The sequence below is a fragment of the Capricornis sumatraensis genome, chromosome 17 (genome assembly GCF_032405125.1).
Source record: "Capricornis sumatraensis isolate serow.1 chromosome 17, serow.2, whole genome shotgun sequence".
NCBI lineage: Eukaryota > Metazoa > Chordata > Mammalia > Artiodactyla > Bovidae > Capricornis > Capricornis sumatraensis.
The window spans coordinates 11,757,908-11,780,784 of NC_091085.1; the positions used below are offsets into that span (position 1 = coordinate 11,757,908).

General features: G+C 42.7%; 1 protein-coding gene across 4 annotated transcripts in view; it reads right to left on the reverse strand.

The window, feature by feature from the left end:
* The window catches only part of TRIM2 (tripartite motif containing 2), a 55,387-nt gene extending 34,948 nt beyond the window's left edge, over positions 1 to 20,439 (reverse strand). For 2 of the 4 annotated variants that reach the window (XM_068989654.1, XM_068989653.1), the window contains exons 1-4: positions 20,291 to 20,439; positions 15,061 to 15,298; positions 2,045 to 2,196; positions 686 to 866 (exon numbers count right to left, since the gene is read on the reverse strand). In XM_068989654.1, the coding sequence (XP_068845755.1) occupies positions 686 to 866; positions 2,045 to 2,196; positions 15,061 to 15,298; positions 20,291 to 20,424 (705 nt within the window). In that variant the 5' untranslated portion in view covers positions 20,425 to 20,439. The remainder of the gene's footprint in view (positions 1 to 685; positions 867 to 2,044; positions 2,197 to 15,060; positions 15,299 to 20,290) is intronic. The other 2 variants (XM_068989655.1, XM_068989656.1) reach the window with 2 other exon arrangements.
* Between the last annotated feature and the right edge of the window lie 2,438 nt (positions 20,440 to 22,877).

Sequence of the window (22,877 nt, forward strand, 5' to 3'; positions counted from 1 at the left end):
GCCTTTCCAGCCCCCTCTCTTTCCCGTCCTCCTCGCCTCATCTCTCCCACACACATATTTCTGGGATCATGTGTCTGGGGTGAGCTGAAACGTCACCGAGAGCGCGGTGGCCAGAGTGCTATGCCTGACATCTGAAGTATTCATTACTCACTCTCTTTCCCTAATGTTCAAAGTTTCCCTGTCATCAGTTCAAGGAACAGAAACCAGACAAATGAAAGCTCCACATCTGAATATCAGAAGCTTTCATCCCTGGTTTTGTGATGGGACGTGCAGAGTTAAACAGAGGCTGCAGTCAGGGTTCACTCTGAAGTTGACTAACAGGTTGGTGTGGGTGACAGAGTCATCAAGAGACTATTAGACATTATAATTAAGGAAGGAAAATAATCCAGTTTAACCCTAAATCCTGAAAGTATTACTTTATATTCAACCTTGCCTTTTATATAGTCAAGTTATAAAGTGGTACTTAAGGCCACAGAATCATAGTTTTGGTGAAAACAGGAAGGAAAACATGGCTGGAAACAGGAAAAAAATATGCTGTTAAGTAAAAGATACTCTTTACCAAACAACAATGACACTTAAGAACGCATTTGAGTCCCCTTTGCTGCTGGTGGAACAGTAAGCTGGCGTCAGGGAGGCCCGGGATCAAGCCTCCTATGGGATGTCCTAAGAATGGCTGGAGTCTTACTTTGTGTTTGAGGCCATAGTTGACTTCCAGCTCCATAAGCAGCACACTCTTGCGCACATTTAAAGTCTTCTGGAGTTCATCAAAGGTAGAATGGATGTCATCCACAATACTGGCCTTTTGGTTGGTTAACTGATTGATGATTTCCGAGATGAACTGAAGGGCTGAATCTATTTCTGGGAGCCTGGAGGACAGTTGTCAGAGGTCGTTATTCTAGTAACATCCACAGGGAAGTAGTAAAACAAAAACAAAGCTATCCAAACACTATATTTTGTCAAGAAACATTTTCTATGCCTTTCATCATCTTTAAAAAGTAAAAACTGAAGAACAGAATCATAAGACATGCCATAATTACTGCCTTTGCGAAAAGAGATTTTGAGGATCCATGTCTTATTTCAATCTACGTCTGATTTATTTTTAATAATTGACGGTATAAAACCTCAAAGCTCTCAAAACCCCTCGGCTTTTTCTCCCACTGTAAATCAGGCATACTCTACAGTGGACAGGCACAAGGTCCTACTGTATAGCACCGAGAGCTATATTCAAAATCCTATGATAGAGCAAAATGAAAAAGATTATTATGCATTACAGGATGTTTCACAGCATCCTGTCCTCTGTTCCTCCCCCACACACAGTTGTGACACCAAATTGTCTCCAGACATTGCCAGTCTCCCCTAGGGGATATCACGGCCCATGGCTGAGGACCACTGTTCTAAATAGACAGCTATATCTTTTTCCCCAATCACATGAAAAACTGACCCAAACTCAGAGTTTCCTGTGAACTTCTTGCAAGTTTCCAAGTTCTTTTAATTAGTACAGAATAGCCACACTTTTCTCACTTCAACTACTGGTAAAGATTTATTTTCAGCTGGCTGTTTATTTCCTCCCTTTGATCTTTCCCACGCATCACACAACTACCCTGTTCCTTCATCTCCTTGCCAAAGAAAGAGCCTGGAGGCAAGGAAGCAGAAGGAAAACTGAGCAGTCGCTGCTCAAGACCATTTTGCTGGGCTCAAGCAGAGAGGAGCCAGTCACAGTTGGCATAATGGCCTGTAAGGGAGCCAAGAATAGTAGCTAAGAAAGGCTCTTCAGACAGCCTGGTTTCAGGCACAAATTTCAGAGATCTGAGAGCATTTTCCTCGAGTATACTTTGTTCATTTAATCATACGAAGGTGCTGAAAGAAAAGCCTACTTATAACAAGGGGATTGGAATTTTACCAAGGGGCAGGGGATCACCCTTACCGCTCACTAGTTTATGACAAAGGAGACTTTACTCAGGTGACATGACCCTTCTATGCCACTGGGACCTGAAACCCGGAGGCCGCAGGCGGCCAGCCGAGAGCGCGGCGGGGGTGTGCACACCTCCTGTTGGCGGCGTCCAGCTGCACCTGGAGCGAAGCCTTGTGCTGTTCCACCACGTCCTTGAGGGGCACGGTGGGGTGTTCCGCGTGCTCCCCCTCTGTGCACTCCCGACACATGGCGGTCTCACAGGACTGGCAGTAGAAGTCCATCACCTGCGGGCGACACAAGAGCGGCTCCCGTTCTCGGCCTAGGACTGAGCGCTGCCCAGGCGCTGGGTCTTCCCCAGCGTCCACTCAGCAATTCCCACAGCCTCCCCAGGATGTGGAGAGTGCTACATCCAGCGTCACAGGAGAAAAGGGAAGATAAACTTTTGTGTGCCAGGTCTCAAACACAGGTGGACCGGACTCCAGAGCAGCTACAGGCACAGACCCAGCTGTACTTGGCCACTGCCCTAAGGCAGAACAGTACAGTGCTGTGGTTCTCAGATACTTGGGTCTCAGGACTCCTTTGCACTCTTTATAAATGACTGAGCACTTGAAATGCTTTTTGTTTATGTGAGTTATATCTACAGCTGCTTATATTAAAAGTGGAAACTGAGAAACATTCCAAATATTAATTCATCAAAGGCAAAACTAAGCCCCATTAAATGTGAACATAAATAATATGATTTATGAAAAGTATATTTTGCAAAACAGAAAATCCTGTGAGAAGAATGGCACTGCTTTCCATATTTGTAAATCTCTTCCGAGTCTGGCTTCACAAAAGACAGCTGGATTCTCATATCTGTTTCTGTTCAGTCTGTCTTGATAGCACATGCCATACAGTCTCTGGAAAATGCCACTGTATACTCTGGAGACTGGGAGTGAAGAAGGTAAATAATGTTTCGTATTTTCATACAGTTGTGATCTTGTGGATCTCCTAAAGCAGTCTGGGGACCCACGAGAGTTCCTGGATGGCACCCTGAGAACTGCTGCTGTTTGGATAAGAGACGAGCGGGACAGAACACTTTGTGTCCTGGCTCCACCACTTCCATGAGCTCACCGTGTCTCAATTTTCCCTCTGTCAAATGGAGACAATTGTGCAACCTACTAACCTACTTCACAGGGCTGCCGTGAGGATTCAGGGAGTAATCTGCACAGAGAACTCAGATGATGCCCGGCACTGACAAACAGTAAGTTCCTAAGCAGTAGAAGTGATGATAATGATGATGATGTCATTTGCTTACTTGAAAATAAAACCCCTTTATCCTGATTAAAGATGACCTCTTGATAACAATATAACATAAAGCCTGAATGTTTCTTTGTGAAGGCATTCCCCTTATTCTCTCAGCAGGAAATAACTTCTTCCAATATTGAATTCCCAAAGCACTTTGAAGGGGGGATTTTTTTCTTGAAGTATAACACACATAAAAAAAATGGCATAAATCCTAACACAGATTGATTTTTTCATAAAGTGAATGCACCCACTAAAGCAATTTTATTCATATCCCTTTTATAAAATATTTAGAAAATTTTAAGTTACTAAGCACTAAAACACTGTCAACCCAGAGCCTAGGTAATTCCTTACACATAGTAGGTATATAATAATACTGATGAATGTATCAACTATACACTGTTTATAAGAGATTCACTTTAGGTTGAAAGTAAAAAGATGGAAAAAGATGTTCCATGAAAATAGTAACCAAAAGAGAGCTGGAGTGGCTATTCTAATCTTAGACAAAATGGACTGTAAGACCAAAGTTGTTATAACAGATAGACAGAAAGAAAGAAAAGAAAGTGAAGTCGCTTAGTTGTGTCCGACTCTTTGTGATCCCATGGACACCAGGCTCCTCCGTTTTCTAGGCAAGAGTACTGGAGTGGGTTGCCATTTCCTTCTCCCGGGATATAACAGACAGAAAAGGACTATCAACTATACTTCAATTAAATAAGGACATTAATAATGACAAAATGGTCAATCTGTCAAGAAGAGATGACAATTATTAACAAAGCAAAAACTGATAGAACTGAAGGGGAAAATGGACAGTTCAATAATAATGGTTGAAGATTTCAATATTGAACTTTCAGTAATGATAGAACTATTAGATGGAAGAACAGTAAAGAAACAGAGAACTTGAAAAACGTTATAAGCCAACTTGATCTAACATCCACATAGAGAACATGCTGTTCAATAACAATGCATTTTTGCCATGTACACGTGGAACATTTTCCACAGTAAACCATATACAAAAGTCTCAATAAATTTAAAATGACTGAAATCATATAAAGTATCTTATCTGGCTATAATGGAATGAAATCAGAAATCAGTAACAGAAGAAATCTGGAAAATTAACAAATATGTGGAAATTAAATAACATACACTTAAATAATGAGTCAAAGAAAAATTACAAAGGAAATTTAAAATAGCTTGAGACTTTTAATTTAAAAATAACAACATGCCAAAATTTGAGAGACAGTACTCAGAGCAAATTTTATAGTTGTAAACATCTACTTTGAAAAAGAAGATCTTAAATCAATAAACCTAAGCTTCCACCTGAAGGAACTAGAAAAAGAAGAACTAAACCCAAAGCAAGCAGAAGAAAGGAAACAAAGATCAGAGTGGAGAATAGAAAAACAATCGTGAAATCAATGAAACCAAAAGTTGGTTCTTGGTAAAGATCAACAAAATTGACATAATACTATGGACTGTTGTTGTAGGTTAACAGATTAAATAACCTAGATAAAATGGATAAATTCCTAGAAACACAGAATCTACCAAAACTAACTCAGAAGAAATAGAATATATGAATAGACCTATAGTAAGTAAAGAGGTGAATCAATATTCAAAAAACCTCCAACAAAGAAAAGTCTGGGGTAAGATGGCTTCACTGGTGATTTCTACCAAACATTTAAGAATAATTAACACCAATCCTCAAAGTCTTCAAAAAGTAGAAGAAAAGGGAACATTCATTCATTCTAATAGGCCGGTAATACACTGACATCAAAGCCAAAAACATCATGGAAAAAGAAAATTATAGACTAATATTGCCTATGAATATAGGTGTAAAAATCCTTTATAAAATACTAGTAAACTTAATCCAGCTGCATATTAAAAGGACAAAACACATGACCAAGTAGAATTTATTTCAGAAATGCAAGGGTGGTCCACATACAATAATCAATATATGTAATATACCATGGTAACAGGATGAAGGGAAGAAAACCCATATGATCATATTAGCAAATGCAAAAAAAGTATTGACAATACCAACACCCTTTCATGATAAAAAAACACACATCAAATTAGAAGGAAAATTCCTCAACTTGAAAAAGGGAATTTACAAAAACCCACAGCTTCTTGAATGCTAGTTCCCTAAGATCAGAAATAAGAAAGGGATGTCCACTTTCGGCACTTCTTTTTTTTTCACTTTTGTCACTTCCGTAACAATGTACTGGAAATTTTAACCAGAGCATATAGGCAAGAAAAATAAATAAAATGCATCCAAACCGGAAAAGAAGTAAAAATTTCTCTATTCAGAGATGACTTACATATGGAAACTCCCCAAGAATACACACGTGCACACACACACATACAATAGAATACTGGATCTAACAAATTAATTCAGTGAAGTGTTAGGATACAAGATCAACAAACAAAAATCAGTTGTATTTCTATCCACTAACAATGAAAAATCAAAAAATGAATTTAAGAAAATTCCATTATAATAGCATCCAAAAGAATATAAAATATTTAAAGAATAAATTTAACCAAGAAAGTGTAAGACTTATACACTGAGTACTACAGAATATTGTTGAAAAAATTTAAAAAATAATGGAAATAAATGGAGAGATATCTTATGCTTATGACTTGGAAGACTTAATATTGTTAAGAGCGCAGTATTCCCCAAACTGATCTACAAATTCAGTGAAACAGCTATCAAAATTCTAACTTCTTTTTTCACAGAAGTGAACAAGCTGTTCCTAAACTAATAGAGAATTGCACTGGGACCCTGAATAGCCAAAACAATCTTAAAAAAGAGTTTGAAGAGCAAAATTGGAAGGCTCCTATTTCTAAATTTTGAAACCACTTATGTGTTACCAGCATAAGAACAGGCATATAGATCAATGGAATAGGATTGAGAGTTCAGAAGTAAAACAATACATTTATGGTCAATTGATTCTTGACAAGGATGCCAAGACCCCTCAATGAGGGAAACAGTTTTTTCAAGAAATAATGTCAAAGCTACTGGATATCTACATGTAAAAGAATGAAGCTGAAACCTTACTTCACTGCATATATAAAAATTAACTCAAAATAGATTAACAACCTAAATGTAAGGGCTAAAACTATGAAAATCCTTGGAAAAAACCCATAGGGTTAACTCTTCATGACCTTGGACTTGGCAACAGATTCCTGGATATGACACAAAAGCACAAGCCAAAATAAAAAAGATAAATTGGACTTCATCAAATCAAAAACTTGTATATCAAAGGGCAGTAACAGAAACGTAAAAGGAATGGGGAAAATATTGCCTAGTTATACATCTGATGAGGATGCAGTATCCAGAACGTATTAAAAACCCTGTAACTCAAGAACCCAATTCAAAAATTGTCAAAGGAATTAAATAGACATTTCTTCAAAGAGGCTAAATGAATGGCCAGTTTTCACAGGAGAATACTTTCAACATCATTAGTCACTAAAAAAATGCAAATCAAAACCACAATGAGATATCACAGCACCTAGGAGGGCTGCTGCTGCTGCTGCTGCTGCTGCTAAGTCGCTTCAGTGGTGTCCAACTCTGTGCGACCCCATAGACGGCAACCCACCAGGCTCTCCCGTCCCTAGGATTCTCAGGCAAGAACACTGGAGTGGGTTGCCATTTCCTTCTCCAATGCATGAAAGTGAAAAGTGCAAGTGAAGTCTCTCAGTCGTGTCTGACTCTTAGCGACCCCATGGATTACAGCCCACCAGGCTCCTCCATCCATGGGATTTTCCAGGCAAGAGTACTGGAGTGGGGTGCCATTGCCTTCTCCTCTAGGAGGGCTAGACTCAAAAAATCAGATAAAAACAAGTGTTGGTAAGAATATGGAAAATCATAACTCTCATGCTTTGCTGGTGTTCAACTCTACCATATGACCCAACAACCCAAGAGAACTGAAAATGTACGTACATACAAAAACTGTACATGAATGTTTACAGCAGCTTTATTCATAACAGCTCAAAGTGGAAAGTGGAAACAACCCAAATATCCATCAACTCATGAATGGATAAATGAGTTGTGGTAAATTATTTAGCCATAAAGAAATGAATGATGTTCTAATATTCACTACAATATAGATGAACCTTGAAAACATTATGCTAAATGACAGAAGCTAGACTCAAAAGGCCACATATTATAGGACTGCATTTGTATCGAATGTCCATAATGGACAGTTCCTTAGAGGCAGAAAGCAGGTGATGGGTGCCAAGGGTTGGGGTGGTGGAGAGGGGATGAAGAATGACTGCTTAACAGGTACAGTTTCTGTGGAGGATATCATGGAAATCTTCTGAAATTAGATAGTAGTGATGTTTGCACAACCTTTTTAATATACTAAGAAGGACTTCAGTGGTGGTTCAGTGGTAAAGAATCCAGCTGCCGATGCAGATGTGGGTTTGATCCCACGTGCTGTGGGTCAGCTGAGCCCACGCGCTGCAGTCACTGCTCCATAAGAGAAGCCACCGCAATGAGAGGCCCACACACCACAATGAAGAGTAGCCCCCGCTCGCCACAACAAAGATCCAGTGCAGCCAAAACAAAAAGTGATGAAAACGGACTTCGCTGGCAGTGCAACGGTCAGGGAGTTAAGATTCCACATGCCTCTTGGCCAAAAAGACAAAACATAAAACACAGTATTGTAACAAATTCAGTAAAGACTTTTTTAAAAGATCCACATCAAGTAAAAATCTAAAAAATTAATAAAGTAGTTAGAAAGTTGAATTTTATGTTAAGTGATTTTCACCTCAATTTAAAAAATTGTATCTTTGAAGAGACAGCAGCAGACCTGAGGAACTGTCCCTGGTACCGAGCCCTAGCTGTTTCCTGGGAAGCAAAGGCCTTGAAATCATTTTGAAACATCAACAACCAGTTATTCTCTAATGCTTGTCCTTGGTTCTGATAGCTTTGACTCCAGCTGAGACCTCATGTAGGAGTGAGCGACCCAGCGGAGCTCGTCCACCTTGGGTGAGATAACCCTGGTGCTCCCCAGTGCTGGGTGGGCTGGATGAGCTTGTGATTGTTGACAGGTAGTCAACGTTTGGGTTCATTAGAAGAGAGGATGGCATAATAACGAGCTGTAAAGGATGGTCAGGGCCTTGCAGCCAACCCAGAGGCTTTTGGAAGTGGGGGCTGATTCTTGGCAAGGCATCCTTCATGAGGATCTCTCCTTCACACCTCTTAACGTCCTCCTTAGTAAGGCACTGAAGCCAGCAACAACAGGGCTTAAGGATTATTCGTGCTTTGGGACTTTAAGGCATGAGCTGAAATGTCTGGTTTACGTGCAAAGAACCTCTTAAATCACTGACCATTGTCCCCATTTTTCTTTGTATCTGAACAATGTAGCGGTGGCAGTTTAATTAGAAGACAGTGTCACAGCACTTAAAGTAAATGACAGGCTTTCATCCACATGTGCTAACCAGCACCAGGCAGTTTATGACGGCAACATCCTGCTTCATTGTTAATTACCCGATTTTATTAACCTTCAGACGCTTGAACTGTTTTTAAAGATTTACCCATGGCAATTAACTGCAGCCAATTATCTGTAATATTGCATGCATTTGGCTTGAATATGCAATGAGGACCCCTGTTTCAAAGCAGTGGCAGAGAACTCCTATGATGGAACAACAGAATGATTAAAGAAGAGCAGTTAATTTTCCAAGGCCTCTTGCTGGTTTACACATCTTATAAGTCCAAAGAATCATAATGACTCAGCATAGAGAAAGTGCTCAATACACCTCCAGGAGGATCTGACTCTTTAGAGTTAATTTTCAGTGTGATTTGATGTGATATTTTTGGTAGAGAAACAAAGGAAAGTTTCACCCAAAGGCTTCTTTACCTTTGCTGGAATTATCATCTCTGAGAGTGTTTCTTCTTAGCAGCCTGTGGCATCCAAGGGTCTCTATTGCTTAGGCATGATCAGAAAACAATCTTGAAGAATTATTTGTGACGCTTCACATTTATTTCCTCCTACAATTATCAAATGTTCATATTTCTTCTGACTTTCTTGTAGTTCTGTGCTCATTTTCTTTTGTGATATTCATATTTTTCTTAATAAGTGCTCTTACATGGTAAAAGTTTGCTGGGGTATTTAAATAAGAATTGTACAGCTACTTTCATAAACTCAGTGACTCAAGGTTTTTGGTGTCAAGAGTTATGAGTATGTCACAGGTGAATTTGGGAGCTCCCTACCTTTTTTATGGTTCAGAAGTATACATACGATGAATCAGAATCATGTCTGTTTTATACAAGTTTGAAGGCATTCAGTGTTTGTTTGTTTGTTTTTTAATATTTTTACTTACTCGGCTGCAAGGGGTCTTAGTTGTTGCCTATGGGATTTAGTTCCCCCATCAGGGATGGATCTGCCCCACCCCAACTCCCGCACTGCCCCCGACCTCCACCTGGGAGGCAGAGTCCCAGCCACTGGACCACCAGGAAAGTCCCGAAAGCATTCAGTTTTAAATTAACTTTCACCAGTTTCTTTCTTTTTTTTTTTTTTTTTGAAGTTTTAGGTCAACTTGGGTTTTCTTGATCATTTGTAGTTTCCTAGATAATGATATATTTCGTTCAGGCTTTCAATATCTTCGTCTTTAGCAGAGAATTGACTTGCTAATTTAAAAATTTTTTAATCTCTTTATTAGTCTCAATTAATTTATATTTACCGTTTGGTGCTCTATCAAATTATTTAATTAATTTGTAAAAATTCAGCTCTTGGATTATTCATCAACACAGTTGTTTCAGGATTTTCAAACTGTCTTTATTATTTTTGTTTCTTTTGTGTTCCATATATTTATTTTATTGTTCTTTTCCTAACTTCTTGGAATGGAATATTTTTAAATAAAAGGAAATACTTAAACCTATAAAATTCTCTGAGTATAGATATGACTTTATCTTATACATTTAATAAAGTTTCCACTTTCAATATTTTGTAAATAGTCTAATTTTTCTATTTTCTTTGGTTAAATAATTATAAGCTTTTTAAAAAGATTTGAAGCCTCTTTATAACATGTTACTAATGTACTTTTAGTTCACTGTGGTGTAGGAACTTGGTCTATACAATGAGAAAATAAAATAATTTTTTTAAAGTGACTTGTACGATCAATTTGAATTGCTTAAATACTCACCATCTTAATAGCTTAGTTCAACAGATTTTAGTATATGCCTTTTTATTTGTGGGGGCGGGGGTAGGTGGCGCCAAAGGTAAAGAACCCACTGCCCGTGGAGTGTAGGCCAGACCTTTCCTTGATGACACCCCCAGCCCATCACAGTCTCTCTCCAGGCTCAGCCCTGTATTCCGTGGCTCACCAGTGCTCCGCCACACGGGCGCATCGCCATGCCCCAGTTGTGCTGCGCTGGGAGCTCGTTCCTGAATTCCACGACGCGCCTGGTGCTCCTTAGGGATGGAATCTTTTTAGCTACCATTATCGATCTCCCACACGACTGTCTTTTACACCCCATTTTGGACCCATGTCTACAGCAGTCTCCTAATGTTTCTAAAACTGTGCTTATCAAGTCAGATCTCCAGAAAGTTCCTTGCCTGGCCTACACTTTAAGGAAACTCTTGTGTGTGATACAGACACCTTCTCAGACTAGTATTTAGAATATGCACCCCAGGAGGAGACAGCCTTAGCATTCACTAAGAGCTGTGGTTATAAGAAGGCACCCTTCAAGTTCCCTTTACAAAATTCATATGGTAATGCTCCCTTGGAGTACAGTGCACAGGAAATCTATAGTTACTGAGAACCTGGTATGCTTTCAATTAGATAATTAAAAATGTAATACAAAATGTCTCTCTTGTTTTGGCTACCAGAAAACTCAGGATGCTATTTCCTCTGACTGTAGCATTTATCATGTGTCAACTAGCTGTGTGACTTACACTGGCCAATCCTCAGTTTCTTTATCTGTAAAGCGAAAGTAACCATACCTACTTTACACAAAGAAATGTGTAAGAAACCAAGCAAGGTTTCTGGTCCCTTGTTCAAAAATACATACCACTGGCTTATGAGAAACTGAATGCACAGTGGCTGGACCATGTGCAATAGAACTCTGACCACAATCTGCCCAGGAAACCAACCCCTGCATCTCCAAGGAAACAACACTCACCAACCCCTGCATCCACATGAAACAACCCACACCAACTCCTGTATCCACAGGGAACAACCCACACCAACTGCTGCATCTGGAAGGAAACAACCCACACCAACCCCTGCATCCACAGGAAACAACTCACACCAACCCCTGTATCCACAGGAAACAACATTCACCAATCCCTGTATCCACAGGAAACAACATTCACCAACCCCTGTATCTGCAAGGAAACAACCCACACCAACCCCTGTATCCACAGGAAACAACCCACACCAACCCCTGCATCTCCAAGGAAACAACCCACACCAACCCTTGCATCTCCAAGGAAACAACCCACACCAACCCCTGTATCCACAGGAAACAACCCACACCAACCCCTGTATCCACAGGAAACAACCCACACCAACCCCTGCATCTCCAAGGAAGCAACCCACACCAACCCCTACATCTCCAAGGAAACAACACTCACCAACCGCTGCATCTCCAAGGAAACAACCCACACCAACCCCTGTATCTCCAAGGAAACAACCCACAACAACCCCTGTATCCTAAAGGAAACAACCCACACCAATCCCTTTATCCTCAAGGAAACAACCCACACCAACCCCTGTATCGTCAAGGAAACAACCCACACCAACCCCTGTATCGTCAAGGAAACAACCCACACCAACCCCTGTGTCCTCAAGGAAACACCTCAGACCAACCCTTGTATCTACATGGGAACAACCCACACCAACCCCTGTATCCACAAGGAGACAACCCACACCAACCCCTGTATCCACAGGGAAACAACCCACACCAACCCCTGTATCCTCAAGGAAATAACCCACACCAACCCCTGTATCCACAGGGAAACAACCCACACCAACCCCTGTATCCACAAGGAAACACCTCACACTATCCCTGTATCCATCCACAAGGAAACAACCTACAGCAACCCCTGTATCCTCAAGGAAACAACCCACACCAACCCCTGTATCCACAAGAAAACAGCCCACACCAACCCCTGTATCCACAAGGAAACACCTCAGACCAACCCCTGTATCCTCAAGGAAACAACCCACACCAACCCCTGTATCCACAGGAAACAACCCACACCAACCCCTGCATCTCCAAGGAAACAACCCACACCAACCCCTGCATCACCAAGGCTACAACCGACATCAACCCCGTATCCACAAGGAACCATCTCACACCATCCCTGTATCCATCCATGAGGAAACAACCTACAGCACCCCCTGTATCCTCAAGGAAATAACCCACACCAACACCTGTATCCTCAAGGAAACAACCCACACCAACCCCTGTATCTGCAAGGAAACACCTCAGACCAACCCCTGTATCCTCAAGGGAACACTTCTGACCAACCCCTGTATCCACAAGGAAACACCTCAGACCAACCCTTGCATCCACAGGGAAACAACACACCTATCCCTGTATCCTCAAGGACACAACACACACCAATCCCTGTATCCACAAGGAAACACCTCAGACCAACCCTTGTATCTACAAGGAAACAACCCACACCAACCCCTGTATCCTCAAGAAAACAACCCAGGAAGCCAGGCTTCTATTAGTCACACTGCTTCTCTGGCAATAATCCCAAAAGCTAAAAGATAACTTCTGCAACAACTGGCCCTCAAAGGCTAGGAGTTGTAACTGACAGCTTCTGTAATTTTTGTCTCTGCCTTCAACTTAGGACCAAGCAGAGAAAGTCAGATCGAGCAGTCACAGAGTGGCCCCTTCTCATTAGCCCTCCTCCCGCCTCCCCAGCGACCCACTCCCCATAGGGCACACTGGAAGCCTCCGCCTTTTCCACAGAGAGCTTCCCCACTCGTCTGCCTGGCTCTGACAGAACACACGTGATGGTCCTGCTCTTTGTTTCAGCTCGTGCTGAGTAAGTAGCCTTTGCTTTCCTCATCTGGCTGGGCTCTTTCCGTACGTACGCTTTCACGCGTAAGGCGCTGTGCTCACTGCCAGCGGTATGATGAGCAACATGGCCTCTCCCTCTGGAAGCTCACTCTCTAAGGAGAGCCAGCAAACACACAGATGGAGGCAGGCAGGATGCTGAGAATGTCATGAGGGAAACCAAGACAGAGGCGAGCTGGCGGGCAGCTGGGAGTCAGACGCGGTCTGCCTCAGGTGGTGGGCTAGACAGGACTGCTCCGTGGCGGAGAGCTTGAGCTGAGGCACAGAGGGTGAGGATAAGCTGGCCGCACAGGCGGGGCAAAGAGCATTCCAGGCGCAAAGGGTCAGAGGTGGGAAACCACTTGGCAGGTTCTAGGAGGCCAGTGAAACTGAGGCCCGGCGGGAAGAGAGCGGTGTGAGAGGGAAACGAACAGTTATTAGCTATGGCTCATAGTGGTTGCTTTGCTAACAACCTCTGTTGCCTCAGCTGCAGTTTGAACCACTCTAAAGACAACTTATCTATCTATGTATTCATTTGTTTGGCTGCCCCAGGGCTTGACTGCGGCACTTGGAAGTGCCATCTCTGTTGCAGCGTGGGCAACCTTGTTTTTCAGTCGTAGCACGTGGGACCATGAGTTGCACCCGGAGCCCTCGGCACTGGGCGCTCAGAGTCTTAGCCGTCTGACCGCCATGGAAGTCCCAGTTTGCCATGGAAGTCCCAGTTTCACACACTTTTGAAGTAGTCACTATGTTTTTGAAAAGTGAAACAAGTCATTGTGTATGTGGGTTAGTTGCTCAGTGGTGTCTGACTCTTGGTGACCCCATGGACTGCAGTCTGCCAGACTCCTCCGGCCTGCAATTGTCCAGTCCAGAATACTGGAGTGGGTTGCTATTCCCTTCTCTGGGGGATCTTCCCAACCCAGGGGCTGAATCCACATCTGCTACATCTCAGGCAGATTCTTTACCCTTTACTGTCTGAGTCACCAGGGAAGCCATCATTAATTAGAAATAATTTTAATAGCTAATATTTATCGAGAGCTTACTATTTTCTAGGACTTAAATATTTAATTCTCTACTTAATCCTGTATGGTAGTAATAGTATTTTTTCTTTTTTTTTTTTGTATTTTTTCTTTATTACTTTCTTTCTACCAATGAGGAAGTGAAACAGAGAGCTTAGTAAATCTGTCAAAGCTTTGCCAAAGCTGACATAGGAAATGAGTTGCAGGGCAGGATTTGAGTCAGCTGGCTGGGAGCTGCTGTGCAGTGCTGCCTCTTCAGGCTACACCGCTCCTACGACTCCTCTTCTGATGGAACGCACAGGTCCTCCTGAATACGTAACAGTTGCTATGCTTGCTGGTAGCAGGACATAGTCTGGACTCCATTCTATAATCTCTTATCAGGGATTCACATAACTTCAGATTATTTATGATGAAGTAACAGGATCTAATGGAACACGAGAGAAATTTCCCTCACAAGAAAAATAAAACACTGTAACATTCTAATAACCATTCTCAGTTTGCAGAATTTATCTACTATTTAATCTCTATCCATAATTTATAACACAGATGTTTCTGTGGGTCAAAGTATGCCCAGCTGGCAAATGGTTGTGAGTTTGCCCTCCTGGGGAAACCAACAATTAGTGCAAAGTGGGCACAATGAAGATTGATTTTATTATTTACATAAATTTGGTCAGAGAAAGAAGCAGGCAAAATAATCTGAGGATGGTAAAGGCGTCGTTAACCACTCCTTTCCAGGTGGAGTCCTGTTTCAGAGTTGATACCCTCTGACTGCCCCAAGCCTCCCCGGTCAAGCAGCCCCTCCACCAGGACTGCGCCTGCAGGGCCTCACTTACGTTCCCATCGTGGTTTGGGCATGACAGAGGCTTCCCTGCAGCCACGGCGGTGACGGTCTCCAGAATGGAGGACTCCTCAGCGCTGCTGCCTGGAGATCGCTGCAGCACGTCCATCAGGTTTGTGATGAAGAAGTTGTTCTGGAGCGCGGCCACCCCCTTCTCGGGCAGGATGGAGGTCTGGCGGCACACCGGGCAGGAGAGGGTTAAGCTGTGGGCGGGAATGTAGTTCTGCAGACACCTGTCCAGGAACAGAAGCAGTGCTGTCAGCATAGTAGGGCTCCTGCAGTAGGTACAAAGCTGCTCTGCATAAACTTTCGTTGTGGTCTCCTTCGCTAGAAAAAGTGCATTTCTGAAGTCAATAGGTCATATTACATTCAACTGGTCAGCCATCTGGACAAATGATGCTCAAGGAAAAATCTCATTGACTCCAGTACTCTTGCCTGGGAAATCCCACAGACAGGGGAGCCTGGTAGGCTACAGTCCATGGGCTCACAAAGAGTCAGACATGACTGAGCAACTTCAGTTTAGTTTAGTCTGGTACTGTTTCCAAGAGCTTTGCAACACAAGCAAAGTATGGTCCATGGTGAGCATCACTGGCCTCACCAGGGAGCTTGGAAAAAATGCAGACTCCAACTCACAGGGCCCACTCCACGTCTGATGAATCAGACTCCCAGGCAATCTGTATGCCCATTTGAGGTTAAGAAGCATTGGCCTAGAGCAGCTGGTATGGCATTCACGAATTTGTGGAATTTTACACAAATTGGGAGAAACATGTCACTTTTTGTTCTTGTTAGCATTGAAACTCTGTACACACAAGATCATAAGCAGACTGCAGACATCGAAGTGGAAACGCTTTGTTTGAAATGGGAATGGGACACACCATCTCTTCTTACCTCTCCTTAACAGCCATCAATTTCATTCACTTAATCAGCAAAGAAAGAAAGAGAGCACCAAGTCGTGTCCAACTCTTGTGATCCCATGAACCTGCCAGGAGCCCGCCAGGCTCCTCTGTCCATGGGATTCTCCAGGCAAGAACACTGGAGTGGGTTGCCATTCCCTTCTCCAGGGGAACTTCCCCACCCAGGAATGAAACCAGGTCTCCCGCAATGCAGGCAGAAGCTTTACTGACTGAGCTACGCCACATTAATAATGATGGACCCACACACTTCTCACTAAATATAAAGTATAGTGGGCCCTTGCACAATGTGGGAGTTAGGGGAGCTGACCCCCGGTGCAGTGGAAAATCCAAAAATCCACCCATGACTCAGAGCCAGCCCTTCAATTAGCCAGTTCCTACACATCCAGGGTTTACACCTACAGATTCAACCATCTGCAGATCTTGTCATTCTGTAGTATTAACTACTGAAAACAATCTGCAAATGATAAACTCATGCAGTTCATGTGTTGTTTGAGGGTCAACTGTACTTCCAACGATCCTGTGATCACTTTCAAATGTATGAAGAAACACAGGCAGAGAGAGGGTAGGCTACTTGCCCAAGGGACTTCATGTCCAAACCCAGGCGATTTGGCACCAGAATCTAAGTGTGCCATAACTACAATGTTTCCCAGCTTCTATGACAAATAGAATTTGAAAACCTCTTATTTCTCCCCATTTCTCTCATTTTGCAGATGGGAAAACTGACATCAAGGAGGTTAACTGACTTTCCCTATGTCACACAGGGATTCCCAGGAGGCCCAAACGATAAAGAACCTGCCTGCCAATAAGACATAAGGATGTGGGTTCGATCCCTGGATTGGGAAGATCCCCTGGAGGAGGAAATGGCAACCCACTCCAGGATTCTTGCCTGGAGAATCCCATGGACTGAGGAGCCTGGTGAGCTCCAGTCTGAGGTTGCAGAGTCGGATATGACTGCAGTGCCTTAACACGCATGCACACGTCACACACGTAGACAGCACTGAGTCAACATCAGGGATGAAGTAACTTCTGCTAAGGTCACCAGCAACACTGAAATCTAACACACATCTTTCCATTCTGCCATTCATCAAGCTTGTCCACTCCCCGCTCCCGACTCCTTTTTCATCTGTCCTTGCCTTACGATACCACACTCACCTGGCTCTCCTTCTGCCTGCTCTCTCTCTCCTACTGAGAGTCAGTATGCTCTGGACTTCATCAAGGCTTATCGTAAGCCCTCTTCTCTCCCTGGGGCATTATAATGCATAACAATAAGCACAACACTCTCATATGAACGTTCCCTCCCATGGACGCCTCCTCTGAGCCCCATACCTGTACACCAACTGCTCTCTTGCATCTCTCCTTAGAGATCTCACAGGGCCTAAAGCTCCACGTGTCCAGAACCAAACGCATGATCTTCCCACACTCTTTGTCCTCCTTCTTAGCAGTAAACTTCATCTCCATCCTTTCATCTAGGCAAACCCAAACCAGGAGTGGTTCTTAAAACAGTAAGCGTTTCCTTACTGGTCTTCACTGCTCATGTCCAACCCATCACCGAAGCCTGAAAGTATCTTTCCAGGCTTCCCAGGTCTCTCCATCCGTATCACACCAGCCTTGCTTGGATTTCTGCAGTCACTCTACCCCTGGTGTACTGTCATCTTCCTTGTATCCCCCTCATCCCTCTCCATATTCTAACCAGAGTGGTCTTCCCCAAATGTAAAGTTTAACCTCCTCCCCTCATATCTAAGATGAAACCCTTCCGTGGCTTCCACTGTTCTTACAGCCGAGACGAGAATCCACACGTGATGATGTGCGCTGCGCACCTGTGTGACCTGGCTTCTGCATTTTTCTGTCTTCCTCTAATTTGCTGCACATCTGTCACCCGAGGCTTATTAAAGTTCTTCCAAAGGTGTCATGGTCCCTCTCACTCTACACCTCTGCTCTGCTGCTGCTAAGTCAGTCGTGTCCGACTCTGTGCGACCCCATAGACGGCAGCCTACCAGGCTCCCCCGTCCCTGGGGTTCTCCAGGCAAGAACACTGGAGTGGATTGCCATTTCCTTCTCCAATGCATGAAAGTGAAAAGTGAAAGGGAAGTTGCTCAGTCGTGTCCGACTCTTCGTGACCCCATGGACCGCAGTCTACCAGGCTCTTCTGTCCATTCTTTTCTTCTGCTTACTCCTCTTTGCTAAACTAATTTTTCTTCATCCTTGGGATTTCTGCCTAATCATTGCTTCTGCAGGGAAGCCTTCTGCATTACAGCCACATTTCCTATTATATGGTTGCCTGTGTACTTCAGGTACATGGCCGTTGTGACTGGTTTAATTTCCTATTAATCTGAGTGAATAGGTGGCTAGTGACTGGCTGCTTCTCTTGGCTGGAAGCTTCATAAAGCCAGGGACTGTGTCTGCATTCTCCAAGCCCCACGGATGGCACTCTGGAAGAAATGAGAATAAGAGAGTGGCTGTCCACCGAGCAGCAGTGTTTGTGCCCAGCAGGAGGTGGAGACAATGGTCCTGGGTCTTCCTCTCCTCTGGCAGCGAGACAAGCCGTGAATTTCTGTCTCTACGTAAAATGTTCTCATTAAGGAAAGTTGCCAACACCTTGCAAAGGAAATCAGTTTAGTGCACATGATGCTGGAACAATGTTCATGTGGCATTCTCTAGGGACTTGCTTTGTCTGGCTCTTGGAACCCTCCAGCACCAGCTACTGGATGTGGAGTGGAAGTGGCCTGGGCCAGACCTGAGAGACAGTGCAAGAGGAACAGCCAGGGAAGTCTGGAAGTGCTCTCGCCGGTCAGAGCAAGGGAGTGGCAGGCAGGCGCTAGCCTGAGCAGGCACCGAACCCCGGCGGCCCTGCCAGGCTCACGCCAAGTGGGTCTCAGCAGTGAGCGCGAGAGTGCCCAGCTGCATCAACTCCTGAGTAGCAAATATGACCTTCCCATGTGAGTCCAGGGACATGTGCACAGTTAGCTGGTAGTCATGTTTTAGCCATGTCCATTGAGTCACGGAGGAAAATCACTCTCCTTGTTGCCATTCTGGACTATGAATTACAAAGTACTCAGTACTTGTAATTATGTTCATAATTATAAAATTATGAATAAAGTGCAAAGTATCAGTGCCCTATATACCACCACTTAAAACAAACAAAAAACTATACATGCACTTGTGTACATGCACGCACACACACACACACACACACACACACACAACAACCCAAACAAAGAAAACAAAACAGAACACCACAACCAGCAGTAACAAATCCACTTTCTCATCCATCCGTCACCACCAAGGGTGTGGCCATCCTACTGTAATCGAGACTTTCCAAAGGAAATCAACTCCAAGCATGTTCAGGGAGACACGTGTACATTAAACTGGATGGCAAATGTAATTAGCATTGATTTGAAGTCACTGAAAACAGCAATTTTTGTTCTATGATAGGAGGTAGAAAATTTTAACCATGTTAAATTACCAACAACATTTTTTATGCCTAATTGCTGATGGGGTAAGTTGAACATGAGGGTAAAAGTATATTTTGAAAACTGGTTAACTCAGTGGAAAAAACTATTCAAGAAAGAATGTTCAGGTAATTTACAGTTATTTCACACATACACACACACACACACATATATTTCTTCATCATCATGTTCAAATACACCGTTAGTATGTGTCTTCTGAAGTATCTCTGGAAGAAAACTCCCTCCTTTCAACTAACCCCTCATATATGCATGTATATTACTTGATTTGTTATGCTGGAGAAAATGATACATTTTTAATTATGTAAATATAAACCCTTCACTCAGTTGTGTCTGACTCTTTGCGACCCCCAAGGACTGTAGCCCACCAGGTTCCTCTGTCCATGGAATTCTCTGGCAAGAATACTGGAGAGTGTTGCCATTCCCTTCTCTAGGGGATCTTCCCAACTAAGGGATCAAACCCAGGTTTCCCCTCAACTGTGGACAGATTCTTTACCATCTAAGCACCTGGGAAGAGTTTTAATTGGCCCTCATCAAAGATTCTCTATGAGGGCAAAAACGGTTTCACAAAGAACAAAGGGAAAAGTTTTAAAAACCTGAATCTTAAAATATGTAATGCTCCATCTCCCGCGGAAATAAATCAGTAGCTATTGGATTGCTTCCTCCCGCTTGTAGTTCCTTGAAAGTAAATTCTTTGCAACTCATGATTACGTTTCTAGATGTCTATCAGAAGCACGAAAGACTTATCATCTCCCATAGGTAACTGAAGAATTCTGGACAGCACCCTTGGCAGGTTGTAGAAAGTCAGTCTGTGAAACCCCCTTCTCCGAGCACAGAGGCTTACCTCTCGCAGAAAGTGTGCAGACAGGGGAGGACCTTGGGATTCTTGTACCTTTCCAGGCATATACTGCAAATCAGAAACTGCTTGTCAATCTGGCGCACCACAGGACTTGGGATGCTGGTGGCTTCACTGGCCATCCTAGACCACTGACATGGGGGGCCGGCTGTCTTTGACCCTGCACGCTGCTGCTGTCAGACAGAAAAACCAAAATGGAAACACATGTAATAATCTGCAAATACAAATCAATCATCGCTCTATTTGCTAGGGGCACTGCGCTCTGAATATGGGTAGGATTCCATGTCGTGACCCCAGCGTAACCAACTGGCAGTGTTACAGAGGGTGTACAGTGAGGGGCCCGTTTTGTAAATCAATAAAATAATCATATGTCCACCAGGCAAACAAAAAAGAAATTAGAATAAGGTAGCTTGCTGGGAGACTCACAGATATGGAGAACAAACCAGTGGTTACCACTGGGGGGAGAGGCTGGCGGAACATATTGATACAGCGATGGGGAAGTGGAGAGTACAAACCATTGGGGGAAAGACAGGCTCAAGGATGTATTGTACAACATGGGAAATGGAGCCAATATTTTGTAATCACTGTACATGGAAAGTAAGCTTTAAAAATTGAATTAAAAATTAAATTGCTACAAGAAAAAAAAGAAGTATCTTGCTGGATTTCAAAGCAGGGGCAGCTGAAGGGATAGATACTTACATAGCTCTGCCTGTTCACGCCTTTAGCCTCGACTCTATTGAATATATATTTATAGTCTTATTAAAATATAGTCTATTACAGTCTATATTAAATAGAATAGTCTTATTAGGATAGAATGTATTTTCTCAATTATTATACTTGAAGGGGGTCAAAATATGCCACCTCCAAATAAGCCACTTTGACGTAAGGATTATTTTGAGCTGGAGTCAATTGAGAAATAGCAGATGAAGAAGAGCTCTCTCTCTGCCATCTGTCTACAAAGGCAGGGCACCCATTCCCATTTGTAAAGGTGCCTGGTATCTTTAATACCAGGAAGAGAGGAAGACTCTTAATCACCAGAGTGGAGCCTGCACAACAGACTTGACTAAACAACTCTTATCCTGGTCACCTTCCCACAATTTACTGTCCCTAGCAGTCCAAACTTTTCCTTTGTCTAGTCAATTCCCCATAGTTTGTGGTTCTTTACTGAAATAGTATATAAGCTCTTGGGTCTAACTGCCTCTTCTATTCTGTGAAGCTCCTATCAATGTAAAATTTAAAATATTAAATAGATAAAGTTCAAGAAAACATTTTATCTTGAAAAAATGAAATATCAATAAAATGTGTATATCTTTTTCTTCTGATATCTGTCTTTTGCCACATTAATTCACAGGCTTCAGGTATGAACTTAAGTGTATAGAAAAAAAATGGTTCCTTCCCTATATACTATTAATATGCAGGAATGGAATGATTAGAAGTTTTCAATAAAAACTTTGTATGTAGTTCAGAGCATTTTCTTTACAACTAAAGGTTTATAGGCTTCATACTAGTATGTATTTGTCACGAAGCAGGGACAAAGGCTAGAGACAATCTCTATTATTTTAAGCAATGTCTGTTGGTGTTCATGTGTGGGTATCTGAGGGACAGGTGAAGTGAATTAATCCAGAGGAGGTTTCGAAATATGAGACTTCAGATCAACAAAGGAGAACTGGAAGAGGGTAACAAAGAAAGCAGAGGGTTATGAAAGAATAGGGGAGGGAAAAATTACAACATAAAACACAACCCCATTTATCACCTTAAAGAATTTCTGGCTTCTGTCCCACAGAGGTGAACCAAGGCTGAGCTCAAATTCACTTACTGATTGTCTAATATTTGCCAAGGTGTCCACAGCTCCTGCCCCAAATCCCAATAGAAATGCTCTATTCAAAAAAAAATGTATGACCCTAGGTGGGAAGTAGGGAAGTACTTATGGATTGTTTAACCCAAGACTTTTTCACCCTTTAAACCACTATAACTCTCCTAGACTTGGGTTTTCAGAAGGCTGTGCTATGGAAGCTTGGTTTACATACAATATTTTAACTTGATCCAGGACCTGTGTTCACAAAATCAAAAATTTCACACTTTCTAAAAGAAACGTTATTTTCCAAGTACAAATGGTGTTTCTTCTTTCTCTCCACTAAATCATCAACTTTTAAAAAAGTTATGTCAACTTTCCTGCAGAAATATATTGGAGAACAGATACGCACATGACACACCCATTTTCCAGCTCCATGCCTTCTGGGTAAGTTCTCTAAAGAGCATGATTAATAAATAGATTGGGCTTGTAAAAGCACCTGCTGTACAAGCGTCACGTTCAAACGGAACTCACTGCATCAGTTAAACGGCGTGGGTGTGACAGATCTAACTAGCCAGCATTGTCTGCTAGACCTTTATAGAATGAAAGTGCCAGAGCAGAGAGTGATACCCATTGACTGGATTAGATGCAGCTCTTTTCTCAGGAGCTCAAAGGGTTAGCACATCATCTACAGTTCTTTGACTGCATCCCTACTGAGCACTAAGATATCCCTAAGAATAGGGAAGGGATGGATTTGTCTGGCCTTAAGATAAGGAAACCGAA